Source organism: Pungitius pungitius, chromosome 18 (assembly GCF_949316345.1).
Source record: "Pungitius pungitius chromosome 18, fPunPun2.1, whole genome shotgun sequence".
Lineage (NCBI taxonomy): Eukaryota > Metazoa > Chordata > Actinopteri > Perciformes > Gasterosteidae > Pungitius > Pungitius pungitius.
The window spans coordinates 3194000-3213767 of record NC_084917.1 but is presented as its reverse complement, the minus strand read 5'-3'; the positions used below and the strand labels follow the sequence as shown (position 1 = coordinate 3213767).

General features: G+C 47.8%; 1 protein-coding gene across 1 annotated transcript in view; it reads left to right on the top strand.

The window, feature by feature from the left end:
• Positions 1 to 8509, top strand: part of olfm1b (olfactomedin 1b) — a 12555-nt gene extending 4046 nt beyond the window's left edge. Inside the window, 7 exon segments of the mRNA XM_037484728.2 lie at positions 656 to 787; positions 790 to 807; positions 1448 to 1481; positions 1484 to 1602; positions 3384 to 3603; positions 6521 to 6627; positions 7772 to 8509. Coding sequence (XP_037340625.2) covers positions 656 to 787; positions 790 to 807; positions 1448 to 1481; positions 1484 to 1602; positions 3384 to 3603; positions 6521 to 6627; positions 7772 to 8446 — 1305 coding nt within the window. The 3' untranslated portion in view covers positions 8447 to 8509.
• Positions 8510 to 19768: the final 11259 nt, after the last annotated feature.

Here is a 19768-nt window from a genome sequence, read left to right as displayed (position 1 = left end):
TCAAGTGAGCTTCTCCTCACGTTCAGATGAACGGATGTTGGAAGGCGCAGTGTGGCTGATATTTACTCAGGTTCTCCTGGACGTGGCACATGTGTGTCATGATTATGAGAAGGTTCATGTTCTGGTGACCTTTGCCAGTATCTATTTCATTTTTTGGGGGGGGGGGCGATGGATTTGTAGTCCTACAGATGCACACCGGGATGTCGAGGCAGTTGCTTGATTTTCTTTTGTCTCGTCAGCACATCCTTGGGCACAAAGCGGCGCCATGGTTGCTCCTTCTTGGATTCTCCTTCTCCTGATTGACTCAATCAGCAGATCTGTGCGTGACTTTTTTAATTTTTTTTGCTGATGGTGTGATAAACATCTCTTCTCAAAGTCACTTAGTCAGCCTTGACGGATCAGCAGCTTACTCGTTCTCTTGGGACCCCCAACTCTTTCTGAGGTCGTACGGCGTAGCTTTACTCACAGTGATGGTGCATAACGGGTGGAGCCTGTTGGTTTGTGGTGGTGCTGTTGAATGCGATGCAGCTCTAGCGTCCCATAACGGGCAAAAAGCAGCAAAGTGACCTTTGTATTTTTTTTTTTTTTGTGGGACCTTTTCTTTGGTCTTTCTTCTGAGCTGTCGTCCTTTCAATCCACGGCCTCTCGCGCCCAGGTGCTGCCAGCGAACCCGGAGGAGTCGTGGCAGGTGTACAGCTCGGCCCAGGACAGCGAGGGGCGGTGCGTCTGCACCGTGGTGGCGCCTCAGCAGTCCATGTGTTCACGGGACGCCCGCACCAAACAACTGAGTCGCAGCTGCTAGAGAAGGTAATTCCCCGGCTGAACTCCTCTGCAACTCATGACCGTAGCGATCAAAGTCGCGCAATACCCAGGGTGACCCCCCCCCCCCCCCACCCTTTGGTCCTTTTAACAACCGTACATCACACACAAAGACACACAGGCGTACCTGTGTTTGTCGTGCTCTAATGAGCTCCCTTGGAACCCAACATGCATCACGAGAGGCCGCTGCCCGCCCATTAGTTCTATTGTGCTGCACAGTAGCCAGGGCAACTCGTCCAATGATGCAACCCAACCCCAACAGACATAGGCATGGCGGTGCTATCACCTTCTTACTAGAGGAACATTTAAGCACTTATACGAAGAACTACATACACACAGATATTTCATGAATAAACAGAAAATGTAAATGCGCTATCTGGGGGTTTTGGAGAAAGCGAATGCTCTTAACAGTATGAAATCCACACTTCCACCATGCGTCTGAGGGCCTGACCGCAGTGGCCTGATGTCAGAGTTTGTGAGTCACTGAAGGAGAACGCCGAGCCAAAACAACATGTTGACAGTCTGTTGCGTTTCCCCCTGTGTCTCATGCTCATTGCTCCAACTAGACTGCAAATAAATCGAGATTGGTTTTCATGACTCGGTCCGACGTATCCATTTGGCACCTCAGGTCCAGAACATGACCCAGTCCATCCAGGTGCTGACCAGCGAACCCAGAGGGACCTGCAGTATGTGGAGAAGATGGAGGTCCAGCTCCGCGGTCTGGAGACCAAGTTCAGGCAGGTGGAGGAGAACCACAAGCAGAATATTGCCAAGCAATACAAGGTACGGAGCCAGACCTCCAGCTACTGACCCAACCGCCATTCTGTCATCCACCACACACAGCCTTACCCATTCGTGACTTTGTGTTCCCACTGTGGAGATTCTGAGTGGACTCAACCATTAAAGTAAATGCATTATTATTACACTCCAACTCACTTTGTGAACCCATGTTAATGTGGTAGATATCTGCACATGGGACACACGACGTCGATCTGTTCTTAAAGGACCAGTGTGCTCTAAAGGGGGCCATTGGTGTATCGGCTACCCGTTAGCATACGGAGAACTCCCTGCTAGACGCACAGGCCCTTTAAAAGGTTTTACTGACAATAAATATACAGCATTTTGATTCAATATTTTGTGTCATAGAATGTTAAAGCCCAGATAACATTAGCAAATGACTTGGTTTATCTTACTAACAGTCCAAGACGGACAAACCCTGCACGTCTCCTCAAATAATGAACTGCAATTGAGGAATTTGAGTATTTCTGTTCAAGAAAAAACTTTATCGATCAAACAATTATCAAAATGGTTGACAATTATCTTGCCACCGTCTGAATAATTGCATAATTGAATCTTTCTCAGCTTTTCATTTACCGAAAGAAGTTCTCAAGTGCTAAACACAAGCAGTCATACAAAAACTTTCAAAATCAAAGAATAAGTGACAAAGACAAATTGGGATGCCTCGTTTAAGAAACTTGAGAGTTTATTTCATTCTTCTGCTGCGATAAGGTTCATCAACCCCGCCCCCCTGTATTCCCACCTGTACCATCGCACCCCCGCTGCATGCTCACAACACCTCATGCCACCGCGTGCAGCTCTCTGTGACGTGTCAAAGTGCATATACTAACTGCGTGTGCGACTGTCTGTGTGTCTTGTCAGCCAGGTGTAGCAAGCTCTAGCCCCTGTCAACAGTTTGTCGTTTTCTTGCTTGCAGGGCTAACTTTAAGACATGTAAAGAGAGCCACAGGGAAGAAGAGGCAGGTCAATTCCAGATTCCCCTGAACTGGGCCACAGTACTGAGAGCATTTGGGCGTCAAACAGTTAATTTAACCTTTAGCACCATTAAGACTAAGCAACCCCAGCCTCCTCCCAAACCGACCCACCACTGATCTCTTCCTGCATGTTACTGCTGTCAAAGTTTCCCCATTTACAAGCTTTCTTTTTCCAAAGTAAATACATTTAGTATCAATATTATTATTATTATTATCGATTGCTGTTATTCACTCTACTTTTCTTTTGGCTTTTGTCTATGCATATTTGGTTTCTCAACAAATCTACACGTAAAAAAAAAAACTATAGACGTAAAACTTCGAGTCACTTTGTTGTGTGTGACATGTAAAAGCATGTAACCCTTAATACGATGTTGCATTTTAAACGATGATGACCAATAAAGAGCTTTCCCAATTGTTGTCGGTGTACCGAGGGCTTGCTTTTTAACGGCTGGTCACTGCCGGGGGACGGAGCCGCCAGACGTGAGAGTATTACCTGGGTTTGTTTTTCTCAGACACACACACACACTCACACACACACACACACACACACACACGCACGCACTTGAACGGCCGCTCATACACACACACACACACAAACACTGACCACAGACACAAGCAGGGGGTCAGGGAAGAGACAGGACAGAGTTAAGAGTAGTCAGGTTCAGACAGGTGTTATTATCACTTTTTTTCTCCCCCCCCCCCTTCCCTTTTTTTTCTTTTTCTTTCTTCTTTTATGGACAGTCTCCTCTTGTCGCGCATGACACTCAACCGAGCTTATTCTAATCCTTCCAGGCCATAAAAGCGAAAATGGAGGAGCTTAGACCGTTGATACCAGTGTTGGAGGAGTACAAGGCCGATGCCAAATTGGTATTGCAGTTTAAGGAGGAGGTCCAGAATCTGACGTCAGTTCTAAGCGAACTTCAGGAGGAGATGGGGGCCTATGACTACGAGGAGCTCCACAGCAGAGTGTCAAATCTTGAGGAGAGACTCCGAGCATGCATGCAAAAATTAGGTAGGCCCAGAAAGTTGTTGGCACACACTTGCTTCAAACACGCGCATACAGTTACACCCCCCCCCCCCCCCCCAGCCCCCCCACCCCCCGCTGACATGTAGTATGTTGTGAGCGGCCGGAGAGGGACACCCTCACGCGGTTCAGAACATCACAGGAACATTACGTGTGGCTGAAATGCACATTACACGTGACTCATAACGCATTTATGGCTGCGTTTCGTAGGGCCCGCCCCCCCCCCCAATAGACGTTTCTAATTGGTACGTCTGCACATTCATCAAGGTAAACTGATGGCGGGGTCCGTTACCACTGGGCCACTCGTGTAACTCGTTACGTTGAGGTTCTTTCTGTGTCATCCTTCAAAGACACTAATCGATGAAAAGAAAGGGAAAATGTTTATTTGGGGATTTCTTTGGACAACACATACTTACAGATGACACACTGGGTTTTGAAATTGTTATAAATATTCATTTCACTGCTTAAGAACATGTTATGGAATGCATTATTAATTGATACATTAATTGATAATGAACATACCTTAAAAGGACCACCGTTTAACTACATTTGTTTGGACATGTTACATCACGGCAGAATTTGCAAAAACCAGAGGGACGGCCTGTTTGAACACGTGATCCGGCATTAGGTGTTTTTTACACACACACACACACACACACACCGATGAGTAAGAGAGGTGCTGATAGGAAGTTTCTATCCCAGACTTATCTTTGGTTTTCACTCAGTCTCTTCACACCTCTGTCACAGCCCACAGTGCTAATGCATTCACACCCACACTACAGTGACTCTGATGAATTACAAGAGCAGAGACACTTACACGCCGCACATCACGGGTATATTGTGTCCTCTCACGGCGCAAAATGACAGAATGGAATTGGGGGGGTGGGGGGGGGAGAGATAAAAAAAAAAAAAAACTTTTGGTTACAAAAGCTACTGTTCATTTTTTGGACAGCTAGGCCCCCCAGTGACCATTTCAGTCCTTCTTTCTCTTTACTCACGCACATACAGTTAAAACAGATGGCAGGCATGGCGTGCGTGTGTGTGTGTGTGGTGTGTGTGTGTGAGAGAGAGATCAGACGAGATAAAGCAGAGGTCACCCTGCGAGTGTCCGGTCCTGGGCCCAACAGAGGGTGGCTCTCCCTTTCATCTTCACGCACCCGGCTGCGCTCTCGTTAGCGAGATTACATCGTCGGATTAACAGGAGTGTGGGAAATTTAAAAATAAAAAAATTGAGCTAGTAAAGAAGGCAGGATGAATTCGAGCGGTGAAAAGTAGATACAGCGGGATGGGAGGGATTGATAGGAGGGTGGTGCGGGGAGGGGGGGGGGGGGGAATGATAAAGTGAAGGCGAGCTGGGAAAAGTGAAAGAGAGTAACCGAGGTCCCTGCAGAGCTGTCCCTCAAGCCGCTTTTCGCCGGTGAGACTAAACAGGCCGGCGGGCTGCGAGGGACACAATGGCCATCCATCAACGGACAATAATCAAATAAATAAATCACCCTTCACCGTGCCCCCCCCCCCCACCCACCCCGGCGTCACAGAGGCACAGGAAGCCTGAGGCGAGAAAAAAGAAATAATAAAAAATCCAGCCGCGTCACCCTGAAACTGATGAATGGAGCTGCAAAGTCACGGCAGCACATAAACCCCCCCCCCCCCCCCCTCGGCTACCTGCTTTGCAGCCATTGTTCTCACCCTCCATTTCCTCTGGAGGGGAATACCATAATGAGGCATAATGCATCGCCGAGTTCACCCACCGCCAAATCAATATTTCTCTCTCTTTGCAACAATACCAAGGCGTCTCTCACTTTATTAGTCCTCCCTCTGCCTCGTCTTTAAACTGCAGTGATAACGGAGTGACACTTTATCGGCGTTTGCCACTTTGGGCTGATGTTTCTAAGGCTTAGCTGTGGGAATATGGAGACGTCGCTGCAAAGAAGTCACACAAGTGACTTAAACAATAGTGCTCTTTTCCAGGAACAAAGTGTTGCACTCTTTCCAAATCCTGGATGTCACGATGGAGGTTGATGGGGGATTTTTGCCACAGTAAAGCTCCGGTCCCCATCAGGTTTTCCCGTTTTGCTCCGACCTCGGGGGGGGGTGGGGGCAAATCCAGGCCAGAATGGACTTAAAACCACGTGTGTATTTCCAAACCGTGGATCCCATCAGTGCTGTCCCCGGCAACTCTACCAGCATCTAAAGATAGACGCCGTGATTAGACAAAACAGAAAAATAAATCAATGGCCGAATGTACTGCCGCGCTCCCCTGATCCCACTGAGCATTACGTAAGGGACTCACCCCCACTCGAAGTAGTAAACACCGCTTATGTGACCATGTGTTGGTCTCTCGGCCACCGCTGAGGTGCGATGCTCGCACATTATCCACGGACCAGCGCGAAAAGACACACAGATTAGACACAACAAGTTTCAGCACGAGGGGAGAAGGGTTCTGACCCGATGAGACTGGTGACTTCAAAAATGAAAGAAACGGAGAGACTTTTAACAACCCTCCCGCGTGGTGACGGATGGATGAGGTGGAGTGTCGTGAGGTGAGCGAGGCGCGAACACGGAAACCAGCGTTGTGGTTTTTTTTTTTTTTTTTTTGTCAAATTCCAATCAACACCTTAATGGTCGGTAATTAACACCGGAGCGGCTCCCCAGCAGCACGCCGCTCTCCCCTCTCCCTCTCTCACACATCCACGCACCCAGATTAAATCAGGCATCGGCATGTGAGAAACCGGATAATGAGCACCTCGTGCGCAGCGGCACACGGGGGAAAAAAAAGAAAAAAAAAAAAAGAAGGGAAAAACCTGCAGGCCGGACATCGACTCCACGGTTTTTTAAAGGGATCCTTTCTGTTGAATGCGTGTCGCTCTCTCGATTGTTCCCATCTCGACTCTTCCCCTTGCAGCGTGTGGCAAGCTGACGGGCATCAGTGACCCCATCACCATCAAGACGTCTGGATCCAGGTTCGGCTCGTGGATGACCGACCCGCTGGCCCCCGAAGGAGATACGCGGGTATGTGCGGCCTTAATTGGTTGATTGACAGAAAGGCGATGTGGATAGATAGAGATTGAGAATGTGTAATGCTGAATAGACAATAGTGCATGGAGTTGGCCTCGATCACAGGAGAAGCTCAACTTTTATGTAATAAGGGGTGTGTTTACTCGGCACTTTCCCTGTTATCGGCAGATCAAATCGGAATTCCCTCTGATTGTGGTTTCCGTCGGTTTTGATAAGCTTTCATCATTAAAACAAAAGTGAAAATGCAGTGATGAATCCGTAGGGTTTTAACAGGAAGCTTCCCTGAGGATACATACCTGCAGCCCACATGAGACGTTTAAATGTACCCTTTCCCTCCTGTAGGCTCATTGTCATGACAACACAGACTGCATTTTGCATGATCCAGCAGCGAGGGTGACATTTACTGCTGACTGAGGCTGTATCAGCATACTGTAAAGGCAACTTCTTTTGGTCCAAACTAATACATTTTGAGCCGAACACATGAAAGATGTGAGCGGAAGACGGAGAATGGACCAGAAATTGACGGGAGGAGACACTTCTGAGCAAATTCTTTTCATCTCTTTGTTTCCATAGCTTTTTTTTTTTTTCTTCTGCCCCCGGAACCCTCGGAGACCCGGCTTCCCTGATATCAATCGTTGTTTAAGTCAATCACAGCAGTCCGTGGAGCCAGGCCGGGGGGGGGGGGGGGGGGGAGGGGGGGGGGGGGAAGTGCTTCAAGGTGTCTCAGAGCCTCTGAGATGAAGGAAGCGTTTGAGCCACCGGTTCTCGGCCCATCACACTGTTGGACTGTTGGGGGGGGGGGGCAGGAAGCCGGGTGGAGGCAGCTGAGAATGATGGGCATTACCCTGTGGGGGGGGAAGGGAGGAGGGGGGTGGGTTCGGCTCCTGACACCCCGCTGCTGTCACGCTGTTGCCATTGATGAGTTCCTCCTTGAGGGAGTCTCGGCGATGACTTAATTGGGACGCGTGTGGAGTGCGGGATTTGTTTTCTTCCGTGTGCGACCTGCATAGAGCATTCAGGTGGGGGGGGGGGGGGGGGGGGGGATGGGTGGTGCGGGTGGTGCTGGTGTTTAGCTCCAAGCTGCTGCTCTGCCTGGTCTGACTCTCTGTGTTTTTATTTCGTCCCCCCTCTCGTTCAGGTCTGGTACATGGATGGTTACCATAACAACCGCTTCGTGCGAGAATACAAGTCGATGCAGGACTTCATGACGTCGGACAACTTCACGTCCCACCGGCTGCCCCACCCGTGGTCGGGGACGGGTCAGGTGGTCTACAACGGCTCCATCTACTTCAACAAGTTCCAGAGCCACGTCATCATCAAGTTCGACTTCCGCACCTCCTCCATCAGCAAGTCCCGGCAGCTGGACTACGCCGGCTTCAACAACGCGTACCACTACGCCTGGGGGGGCCACTCCGACATCGACCTGATGGTGGACGAGGGGGGGCTGTGGGCCGTCTACGCCACCAACCAGAACGCCGGCAACATCGTCCTCAGCAAGCTGAACCCCAACACCCTGCAGATCGTCAAGAGCTGGACCACCAACCACCCGAAGCGCAGCGCCGGGGAGTCCTTCATGATCTGCGGCACGCTCTACGTCACCAACGGGTACTCGGGGGGCACCAAGGTGTACTACGCCTACTCCACCAACTCCTCCACCTACGAGTACATCGACATCGCCTTCCAGAACAAGTACTCGCACATCTCCATGCTGGACTACAACCCGCGGGACCGCGCCCTCTACGCCTGGAACAACGGGCACCAGGTGCTCTACAACGTCACGCTGTTCCACGTCATCCGCTCGGAGGAACTGTAGCCGGACGCCGTCCCCGAAACCCTGACCCTAACCCATTGATGAGCATGGAGCCGTGCTGTGTGGAGGTGTCCCTATATGCGAGAAAAAAATAATATATATATATATATCCGCGAAAGAAAAAGACTATACGGCGAAATTTGTTCTATTTATAACATCAAACACATTTTACCGAGAGACCGCATCAACACAATGGATTGAATGTGCTGAAAAAAAAATATCAAATTGAAGGGTTTCATTCCAAAATGTGATATATTTGTTACAGAAAAAAAAAAAGCTTTACCTGTTCATATCACAGTATCACATGATGATGATTGTTAATAGAACCAATGCTTTTTGTACATAAAGGTCTTAATATAACTCTAATAGTTACCCATGGTAGACATTATTTTAATACTACTTTATCTTGGAATGAAACTCTTTGATTGTTTGACATATAAAATGATTGTAACAGTAGAAAGATATATCAGATTTAAAAACAATACGATCAGATGCAAAAAAAAAAAAAACTATGAAATCATCACGCCTTTTTTTTTTTTTTCCTCTTCATGTTATGGAATATCAGCTCATTCCTTTGGCTGCGGTTCTCCTGCAGAACTTTCCTCCCCCGAACAAAGACTGGTGCCAGTGAACTGTCCGGGACTCACCGGGGGGGGGGGGGGGGGGGGGCGGGAGGTCCGTCTGGGGTCTCGCCTCAAGACCCGGGCGGGCGAATTTTGTTTTCATCGAGAAACAGTAGCAAATCAAAGTGTCCGTCAGAGAAACAGCAACAAAAAAAATATGTATATTAAAATTTACAACAATAAGAACGTCGACTAAAAAAAGACCTGAAGGCACTGACTGTTGGCAGCTTGAGATGATTTCCCCGTGTTAGTGACTCTGTGTGAACAAGGCTTTCTTTGCATGAGTGTCTTCACTCCGGTCTGCTCTTCTGAATGTCTTTTTGCTTATGATACCGTAATAAAACAGAATGAGGGGGGAAAGGGTGGGGGGGGGGGCAAGGTAGGATACCTTTTGGGATTTGAGGATTTGCAAAGATATTTACCCGTTTTTTCCTGCTTCTCTCTACTTAGTTCCTCTTTAATTCCTTTTCCCCTTCCCTTTGCAAGCATTTTTTTTTTTTCAAATGTTCTTGTATGGCTGTAACTGTTGGCACCTGTTTTTTTTTCCTCTCTGTGTTTGTTTATTTGGACTGCGGGGGATGATTCTATCTAGCTCACATCTCTCTGAAAAAAAAAAAAAAAAAAAAGAATGTATTGAGTATTGTATTCTGGGAACCTGGTGCTCCTATTTTCAATTCACATCATGCGCCTGTAGTAGAGAGAGGGTTTTTTATAGAGGATAATCCTGCCTCCTTCCACGTTACCCCCCCCCCCCCCCCCCCTCCCCTCCCCCCTTCTACCCACTGCTAGTGGAGGATAATGCTGTTTAAATGTATTCCCTTCCAGGGGACAAAAGCTTTTCACCCATTTTTGCGCTTTGCTGGACATGTGTTGTACCTGAGATGAGATAGTTAATGATTCGTGTCAATAAAACGAGAGAAATCTTCCGCTGGGATCGTTGCCTTGAGGAGCAAAAATCAAAAACTGACCGCTTAATTCCTCCCTTTTGAGTCAACCCCTTTCCAGTTGTGGGGGAAAAAAAAGCTTAGGACCGTTTTAGAGGCGGTGACTCGTGTTTAACGGGGGTCTTAAAGTGGAGAAATAACACAGTGCACCGTTCCTCAGCTCACTGGCTTTAGCTGCTAGCCTTACGTAGCCTATTGGTGTGGCTGATAGAGGGCAAAGGTCGGGTTGATTGCCACCTGGGCCCAAATGATGGCCGTTCTTTAGAAACTAAATGGCGAAAGGCGCTGCCAATACATGGATTCGCCGACCTTTGGAAGTTTTAGAAGCTCCTGATACCTTGGTTTTTATTGGTTGTCTTATAACTGAAGAAAAAGCCCTCTTTGTGTTTCCCTCTATCGACATTTCCTCTGCGTTGTGATGTCTTTTTTTATTGAGGCAAAACTGTGCCTCAACTCAATTTCACTTCACCCCGACCTCCGCCATTTTTTTCATCAAGCCCGGTCTTCTTTCTCCCGCTCCCTCTCCTCCTTCCCGGCTCTCAGCCCCCCTGATGTTTCAATCGATGAATAAATGATTGCTTCTATTTTCACTCCCAGTGGTTCGGGCCCCCAGAAAGAACCCAGAGAAACACGGCGGGTCGGGAACGTCTCGATGAGATGTCAGTCAGGAGCTGAACACATCTGGCGGCATCAAGACACTTGACAGCACTCCCTCTAGTCCCAACCACCCCCCCCCCCCCCCCCCACCCCCAACACACCATGCATTTCATTTCATCAACGTTCTGCACCACCGCCCTGTTTTACTGCTGACTTAAACAAGTGCACTTAGCTAATTATCGGGTTTTGTACCGACGTGTTTCGCCCTCCGAGCGCCACGACTGCTGCGGTAGCACTTCTCGGAGGTTAGCAGGGGACACAGTCGGAGCGTTGACCTTGCTTTGGCCACGCCGTAAGGTGCATTATTCCCGCAGGAAGGACAGAGCCACTTATATAATAAGTCGAGCGCGCATGTGCCGACGCGAGGGTTGCACCAACGTTGCACAGCAGCGCCGCAGTTCACACGTTGCATCGCTGCAATAAAATAAGAAATGGGGTCGGCTTGGGGGGTCACAACGCAGCCGTTTCCTGGGCGACGCGATGCAGAATTCACCTCTCAAAATGACTCCCGGTGCTTTTTGTACCCTGAGAACTGATTTACAACAAATTTACATGATGTAGTATTGTGCAGCCGCCTCTGCACTAACCAGGCAAAAGTTGCAGGAACAGCAGCAAGGGGAACTAAATGTGTACAAAACACATATTTTATTGACTCTTCAAAGATTTTATCCCACAGTTCTGCATGCAAATGGCTGCTTTTGGTTTGGCCAGTAACAAAAGTGGCTCATGAGAACCGTGTGTGTGACGTCAACGGGTTTATTCAAAGACGCAGCTTTAATCATCGCAGATCACAAACCCGCATGCTGGGGTTCTGACCCCGAAAGGTCAGACCACTCTGCAAAACGTAGAATTTAAATGACAATTCTGCAATATTAAATCCACCCCCGGATTTCATCATTCCAATGAATGTACGGTTTTATTTTAATTCCTTCATTTCTGACCAGAAGTGGCTGAAACATTTCTGCAATCCACCGCAGAGTAAAAGTTTCATCCAATGATATGAAGATGTAATTATTGCAGATTTCTCTGAAGAACCAAAAGCAGTAATACGATTTCCATTGCCCAGGCTCTGCGCCGCACTCAAGCAATGCAAGTGAACCTTTTTTACATTTAATGCAAGGTGACACATGGCGCTTCTTCTGTTACTATTCCATTAAGAGTTTTTGCATTCAGATTCCTCACACTGTGTGGGGGAGCTCAACAGAAATAAAGCCCATTGAAGATGGGAACAATCTCTGAGCTAAAACTGTTACAAGCCCTTTGTGGTTTGGAATAGCAGGCAATAGTAAATCAATAGAACCATAAAGAATATAACAACAGCAGAAAAGACCATTCATTTTTAATTATGGTGCAGTAAAAGAGCAGAGGAAGATTTTCCCAGTGCGATTCTCGGTGCAGATTGGTTCACAAGCGTGTCCTTGTCTGCAATTCAACACCTGCTGTGTAACAAAAAGTCTCCTTCAATAAGCATGTTCTTTAATGTGCTGTTATCTCAACAGTGCATGCATGTACACATACATAACAATTAGAGGAAATGTGGCATTCTTGTACAGCACCGCAAGTCCCAGGGAGGCACCTCGGGCGGATGGTTGGGTGTGAAAATCACACACCAGTGGTGGAGGTTTGCTTCACACACACCTGTACAGTCAGGGTTGAGAGAATACCTAATGTGGAAAAGTACAGGGATGTCATCTTTTTCACTGAAATCCAGTTTTTACTCTGACATTATGGTGCGTTTTAAAGTTTCTATATTCTGAAAACCCATTTCTGCAACATGGGAGGGGGGGGGGGATGTGTCTCTTGCCAAGGGTCAACCTTTTTGAGTGTGCATGTGTGTGTGTGTGTTCGTGTGCACGTGCATGCGTATTTATGTGTGGTTGCATGTTACCGACAAGCCGCGGTGACAAAATGCCATCTCTGCACCCGGGGGACTTCACGCTCTTGTTTGAGTTGTGCCAACCATCAGAGAGAAAAAAAAAAAAAAAAGAAGAGCAACAAGGCCCGACCTCTCTGCCAGTCACATGGTCGCCACCCTAGTTTTCACTACTATACATGATCAACACATAATAGCAATGCTAATGCTAATCATACCAGGTTGGTTTTATTAGGATCTTTAGGCCCTTAAATGAGTCTTAGGTGTGGAGTGACTCGTTTCTAGTCCCTGAATCCAGATGATTTGAGGACAATGAATTATTCAGTGTCGGCTGTTCACCTGCGGACAAGATCTAAATTAAATTGAAATTAAAGAGTGGCGCTGACAAACCACCTTAATCCCCAACTTGTTTCTGACTCAAAGAGACTCGTCGGGTGTCAAAAGCACCGCCTGCCTGCGGGTGAGGGGCCGCATTTGACGTGACCCGGATCGATACCTCCAAGGCAACGTGCCCCGCTTGCGCCACCGACGCATAACCACGCGCGTGACCTCTCCACCACAATCACACGCGCAGCACGCCCCCCTCCCCCCGCCCCGCACTCCGAGGGTCCCGTCGCGCGGGGGAAACACCACGCGGCTGCTCCGCTGCTGCTAACGTCTCTGGCGGGAATCGTTCATCGAGAATGCAAATTGGGAGTGACGGAGCGATGCCGAATTCCATCACACGCACACATAGAGAGAGAGAGAGAGAGAGAGAGAGAGAGAGAGAGAGAGAGAGAGAGAGATGAGACGTGTGGGGGGAAGTCGACCGAACGTCACTGACTGAACTCCTTTGTCATTTTGTGCGTTGGATGCCGTCTATAAGCTCGGTGCGTAAATCTCGGATTAGCCTCAAAATCAAATTGACAAACGTCAATCCCATGTTTTTTTCTGCCGATATCGTACATGCTCAAATCCACCTGAAATCAGGCACGTGAACCGGTGCAGGGGTCGACACCGAGGTCAACGATCAGCAATGGCCGTCAAAACCGGTCTAAATACCTGCTGATCCCCGACCTATACGTCACAGGGAGCGCACACGAGGTGCAATTTCCCACAAACCACTGCAACATCTGCACACTGCGCAAAGCGCCCCCCCGTGCAGTCCCCCCCCCCCCCCCCAACCCCTACCCGCCCCCACCTCTCTGCCCCCAGGTGCACCGAGGTGGGGAGCAGAGTGGAGCAGAGCCGTGTGCGGTGACAGTGACATCCATCGCATGCAATGAATAATCAATGAACACCATCTGGTGCATACAACAGGGGAGCACAGCTCCAATCGCCTGCTCCACTGTGACTCTCTCTCTCTCTCTGTCTCTCTCTCTTTCTGTCTCTCTCTCTCTCTCTTTCACACCTGTTCTCACTCCCCACACATTACCTCTACGCGGCGTCCTCTCGTCGTGTCCCCTGTAGTTTAAGCCGTCTACATCGCTGTGCCCACGTTCCCGCCCCTCCGTGGCCTGTGTGACAGGCCCGGTCACGGGGCTCCTCATTCAAATGCAGGGGTACGAGTCCCAGGCAGCTAATAAGACGACCTGTGGCCCTTTTAAAGGGCATCCAGCTTTTGTAGGACTTATGGTAACTGGATGGGTTATCCAATTACCCAATCTAAAGAACATCTTGTAGAGAGGAACGCTGGTTCTTTGACAGACTTTACAAAGTTTTAAGTGTTTCTCTTTTCATCCTGCATCCCCTGTTTTTTATTTATTAATCCTTCACATTGTGACTGGACTGTGCACCCGCTGGATCTGGCAAAGCTGTGCTGACCAAGTCCATAATTTCACCCAGAGCTGCTTCCCTCAGACCCCCTAACCGCTCCGATGTCGCCTCCTATTTTCCTCTCCGTGGAAGCCTGCATCCAACATTTCATAGCAGGTTACCCAAAATCCGGCACGCACAGCGCCGGTATGGATCCCTTTTGGGTGTAGCAACTGTTCAAATATTGATGTACTGCAGAAGCAATCATTGCTCTTTGTCACTGCCTGTCGTAGAGGTGTGTGGAGTAAAGAGAGCCGCACAGTGTTGAAAATGCCCTCAGTTCCCCTGGTGTGTGAGACTAAAAGGGTCAATGCCATCCACCGGACAACATGACAAGAAACGTAATTTCTTCCAATTTCATTAAGTTCCACCTCTCGACTGAAAGGCCCAATCAAGCATGAGGAAGTCACTCCACCACCCTTTTTTTTTATTAGAAAATCAATTAAGTGTTCAATCATCATTCTGGTGTGGAGTGTTAATTTATGTGAGACTGTTGACATGTGCTGTTACACACGGGCTATTTTGATTAAAGTGGCCTCTCAACAAGAGATGCTTTTTGGGAGATCTTCGCCTCGGATAAACACTCCTCCCCCTTCAGCTGTCGCAATGTTTCCTTTTGGTTCCCATTTCGGAAGACGCCATCGACATTTTCTCCAGGCTCTGCTTGTTTCGAGCAAAGCTACAAATGAGGAGGGAGAAGCCCACTTAGGAAAAATGTCTATGAATACAAAATGAGAAAGAGAAGGAGGAGAACACGGATTGGCCGGAGATGCGCGACCAGTTGGTCCGATCAGTCTCCCAAAATGAAAAGATTCGCGACGTGTGGGGAGGCAAGCGAAGGCTCCATTAGCCTCGGGGATGAAGACGGAGCGCTGGCAGCCAAGAGGGAAAGACACTCATACCCGTGTCTTCCTCTTACCTCAACAGTTCTATCAGATCTATGCTTTGGGCTTCTTAAATGAAGAAGGGGGGGGTTGGGGGTGGAAAACATGGCGTACAAATTAGCTCAGTCATGTGGGCTGCTGCTGTAAATACATTTCAGTAGCGGCCCGTTTATTTTTCGGTGTTGGAATCAAACACTCGGATGCAGCTGCGTCTCCGAAAAGGATTTGCTTGTAATTAGTTGTGTGTGGGGAAAGTCTGCAGGCTGCAGCAATACACCGCTGCAAACGCAGACATAATTAAAAATACTTTAACTGTCTCTGTGCTCTCATTTAGTGATAGCAAACGCATCCAATCGCGTTTACCTCGTGCAAAACATTGTCTTTCTTAGATTAAAGAAGACCTCATGTTGAATAGAAGTATAGTATGTATATACTTTTAACAACCTCACCCTCAACCTCCGTTTATCTAATTTTCTTTTCCTTAAGGTCCCCCAGTAAATACATCGGATAAAATGAGCAAATGTTAATTTATATATCAATCAATGTGCCCAATTATCCTTAGTTAGATATTTTCCTAAAACAACTAAACTGAACTCTGACTACGTTTCCAGGGAAATGCATTCTCGCTTGATCAATATTGGAAGTTGATCAAGTTGTATGGATTTTAATTCTTAGGAGTTTCCCTATCATGACTAGAATAGATGTGTGTTGTACCCAATAATCAAAGAGCTGAACCCAAATCAGTGTTCAATCACACCTTTACTTTGATTGATGAAAAGCCCCTTTTTTTCCTCTCGGTATTTGAGCAGGTTCTGGAACCATGAAGCGTCGCCCGTGAACTGCAACCGATGATGATGACAGAGGGAAGCAACTTTTCAAAAAAAAGGTTTCCGATTGGAAGCAACGCTCACAATTCCTACGATTGAAAGCAGGACGGCGCAATGTCCCTGAAATCATTTGATTAAAGGTTTTGCCTTCGTTCAATAACCTTTAAGTTTAAGTTTAAATCAGTTTAATGGCGGGTTCATTTTAGCAACATTGTTCATTGTTTCTGCAGCATGAATGTAGTTAGCGCGATGTGTTTCCTCCTCAACTGAGTGTCCAATACCATTCAAAGGCCTCTTTCATTCCCACAGGTGTGTCATGAATCCCTGTGCGACTCGTGTAATGCACATGACAAAGCCGTCCCTCTTGTTTTCTGTGCAGCAGCTGCCGCCTGCTGATCGTCTGCTCGGTGCCAACTGCTCTCTTTGCCTTTAATTCATTTCCTGAATGACTGAGCACAGTCATCCTCGCGCTGCCCAGTGGTGAAAAAACGGTGAAAGCAGCCCAATGGAATGGAAAGGCTATCTCTAAAAAAGCTCTTCTATAAATTATACTTCAGTCGATTGGTTAAGAGAAGGGGTTTTTTTGGGGGGGGGAAGGGAGGAGATCATTACATTCAAGAGGATACAATAAGCAGAAAGGCTCCGGATTGAATAAGTTTGACTGTGTGGTCAGCGGTTAAATTGGGAAAATAGGATATCAAAGTTTACAACAAGTGTGAGCACAGCAGACACTGTTGCCAACTGTAAAAGGCAGAGCACGTCTTTAATGGCCGCTTAGGAGCTGTAACCTGCCGGGACCGCTTGTGAGGCACAACTCCAAGAAAACACCAGGAGGGACTCGTCTGGCCCCAAAAATTCATTGGAGCAGAGTCACTTCTGAGCCGTGGCTCCATCGGCCTGCAGGAAACCGATGTGGCATGCAGCCCCCCCCCCCCCGAGTAACAGGCTCAACACAAGCCAAACACGGCCGGGAGACAGTGGAGGAACAAAAAAAGAAAAAAGAAAAAGCTCCTTTGTGTTCAGTTAATCCCACATGTCCCATTTGTGGTTCTTGGTCCGAGTTGACGACGGGAGGATTTCCAGCTCCCTCGCCATCTGATCGCTTATGTTCTCCCGAGGAGGAGAGCGACGCCCGATGTCACCAGCTATTCAAACACACGCGTCACAGCGGTTCCGTCCATTACGCCCACCCACGCGCGCATTGAGTGGTAAACCTTTAGTCACACAAACCGTCTACGTCAAATCCTTCGCCATGAAACAAAAGGTCCCCCTCGGTCGTTCTTTCATTCGTTCTTTCATTTCAGTTCGCTCTTTCATTCCTGTTTAATTAAGGCGAGTTGAGAGACGCAACCCCCCCCCCCCCCCCCCGCCCCGGACTGCTCCCCGGGCCGAGAGCTGCCACTGCTGCTGACCTCTTAGCACACGGAGGGAACGGATGGTGACAGGGTGGTGGGTCGCTTTTAATTAGCACCACTTTGAGGTGGTGGAGTTATTTCCTCCACCGAAAATGAGAATATCCAAAACCCAAGGTTGAATCCCCCCCCCCCCCCCCCCCCTCCCCCTGTGCTAGTTCACCATGAGATACTCCTCGTTAAACTGCACCGTCGACCGACACCAGGCCGTCAACGGCGCCAACCGCTCGCTACGTGCCAAAAACAGAATGCTAGGACAGCTGTTTGACGGTGTGAAGGTCTTTGCATCCCTGTGTGCGCAGATTTATGTTCCTCTACAGAACAGAATGCTCTGTTAATCCGAGTGGAGTTAGAAAGGCGCCTCGAATCTAAAATGAACAACGGTTTTGGAATGTGTTTTTTGGAGTGCGACAGTGGTAAGAAATAAAAAATATCAACGTGGGCGTAGAGAGCTGCTGGCAGATGTGTGAAAGCCGAGCAAACCGTCAAAGGACTCGTGCGGGAAATGAACTTGGTGTGTTGTTTGTCAGGTTTTTAGCTTCTCACTGTTCTGTAATAATCAGCGAGTTACATTTACTCTTGTGCTTTGTCTGCAGATTGGAGTCAGTAACTGGTTTGATCCCAAAAAAGAAGTGTTGCCGGGAGCCAAAATCTGCACTAAAACCTCCAATGACCCTCACCAGTAAATTGGCAGCACCTTTTTATGGCCTCGTCTGGATCAGGCTCCAAACCAATGCAGGATAATGAGATTTTTCTAAAAACGCTGGCCTGCGTTGGTTACATCCCGTCAAGAGGATTTAGCGGAGCAACACCTGCAAGACAACTCTGCAGTAAAACGATGTGACGATATGCATCCTAAATACTTGTTGCAGTTACAACATGCATAGTTAATAGCACCATTCAAACAAACCTGGATCGAGCAATACATTTTTTGGGGGCTCATCCAAAGCAGAATGATGATAATATCCTCTTTTTGGCTAATTTCTCCCTTTCATTTTGCCGTTAAATAACAGAATCTACATCGTATCGTCCAATTAAATCTCTGGCACTGCCGAACGCAAGCTCCCAACAAAAGAGCTGGGGAGTCATTTTAAGCTGACATTTACTTAGCGATTTCTCACATGACACGGATCGACTTGTGCAAATGGTGAAACAGAGCAGCGCATTATGAAAAAGTTCCCTGCATGTTGGGAGAGACAAAGTGTCTTGAGCTTCCACGCTTTAGATCAGCGGCGCTCAGGCCTCCCCGGGTCTGCGTGGAGCCACACAGCTGTCGGCTGCGGCGGGGAATGGGTTTCTGAGTCAAGGGCCTGAAACGGCATAATGATATATACACAGCGCGGCTGACAAACAGAGAGTGATGGCGAGACAAGGTCATGTTTCCTGTCCAGAAACGAGACGTCTCTGTCTCTTCACACAGAGGAAAGGGAAAAATGTGCTCTGCAGACGCTCCGTCTCGTGTGGCTTGAAGAATTGCACACCCGGGGCTGCACTTTATTTATTCTGTTTAATTAAGGCTGTCAAAAATTAACTGATTCATCGTGCATTAATCCCGATTAATGGCGATTAATCGCGATTAATGGCGATTGATTAATGTTGTTGTTACAATGTTATTTTTAATGAATGTCTGTTTTTCTTTACCACTTTAACCACTTTAGAAAACATTTATTTTAGACATTTGTTTAACTGTTTTTTTTTAAACTACACATGTTTGACCATCTTGGAGGCAGAATTTCAACACGGGTGGAACATGTTGAACTAGCAGCTCTTCCAGCTAGCTTAGCGTAGCAGCTATCTTAGCATAGCGGCGCTTTAAGTGGTCTGTTTGTCACTCACCCCCCTGCTGTTTGATACATGGAGGAATTCCCCCCTGTTTGTTCTCCTTCCAAAGCAGAGAGCTCTTTCCATCTTGAGCTACCGTCTTGCTTTCTCCGTAAACCGACTGCAGCTAGCGGCCGCTTCGTTTCTGCGGTCGACTTTGGGTTTACTTCTGGAAGTGAACAAAGGTACGTTAATTACGTTAAAATATAGAAAATAGCATTTTTCAGTAGAGTGAAGCTGATCAAAGTCGGGAACTCGAACAAACCACAAAAAAACACAAACAGATTGTGATCAAAGCAAATTGCCTGAAAAGCGCTTTGAGGCGACATCAGGCCACTAGCTTTACATAACCATAATCTATGACCAAAAGTATAAAATGTTAATATGCAGTGGTTGATGTTTAGTGAGCTTACATGGACGCACGACGCTGGGGATGCTCGTGTGAGGCGACACGTGTGGTAAATATGCAACGTAAAATGAGGTGAAAGCA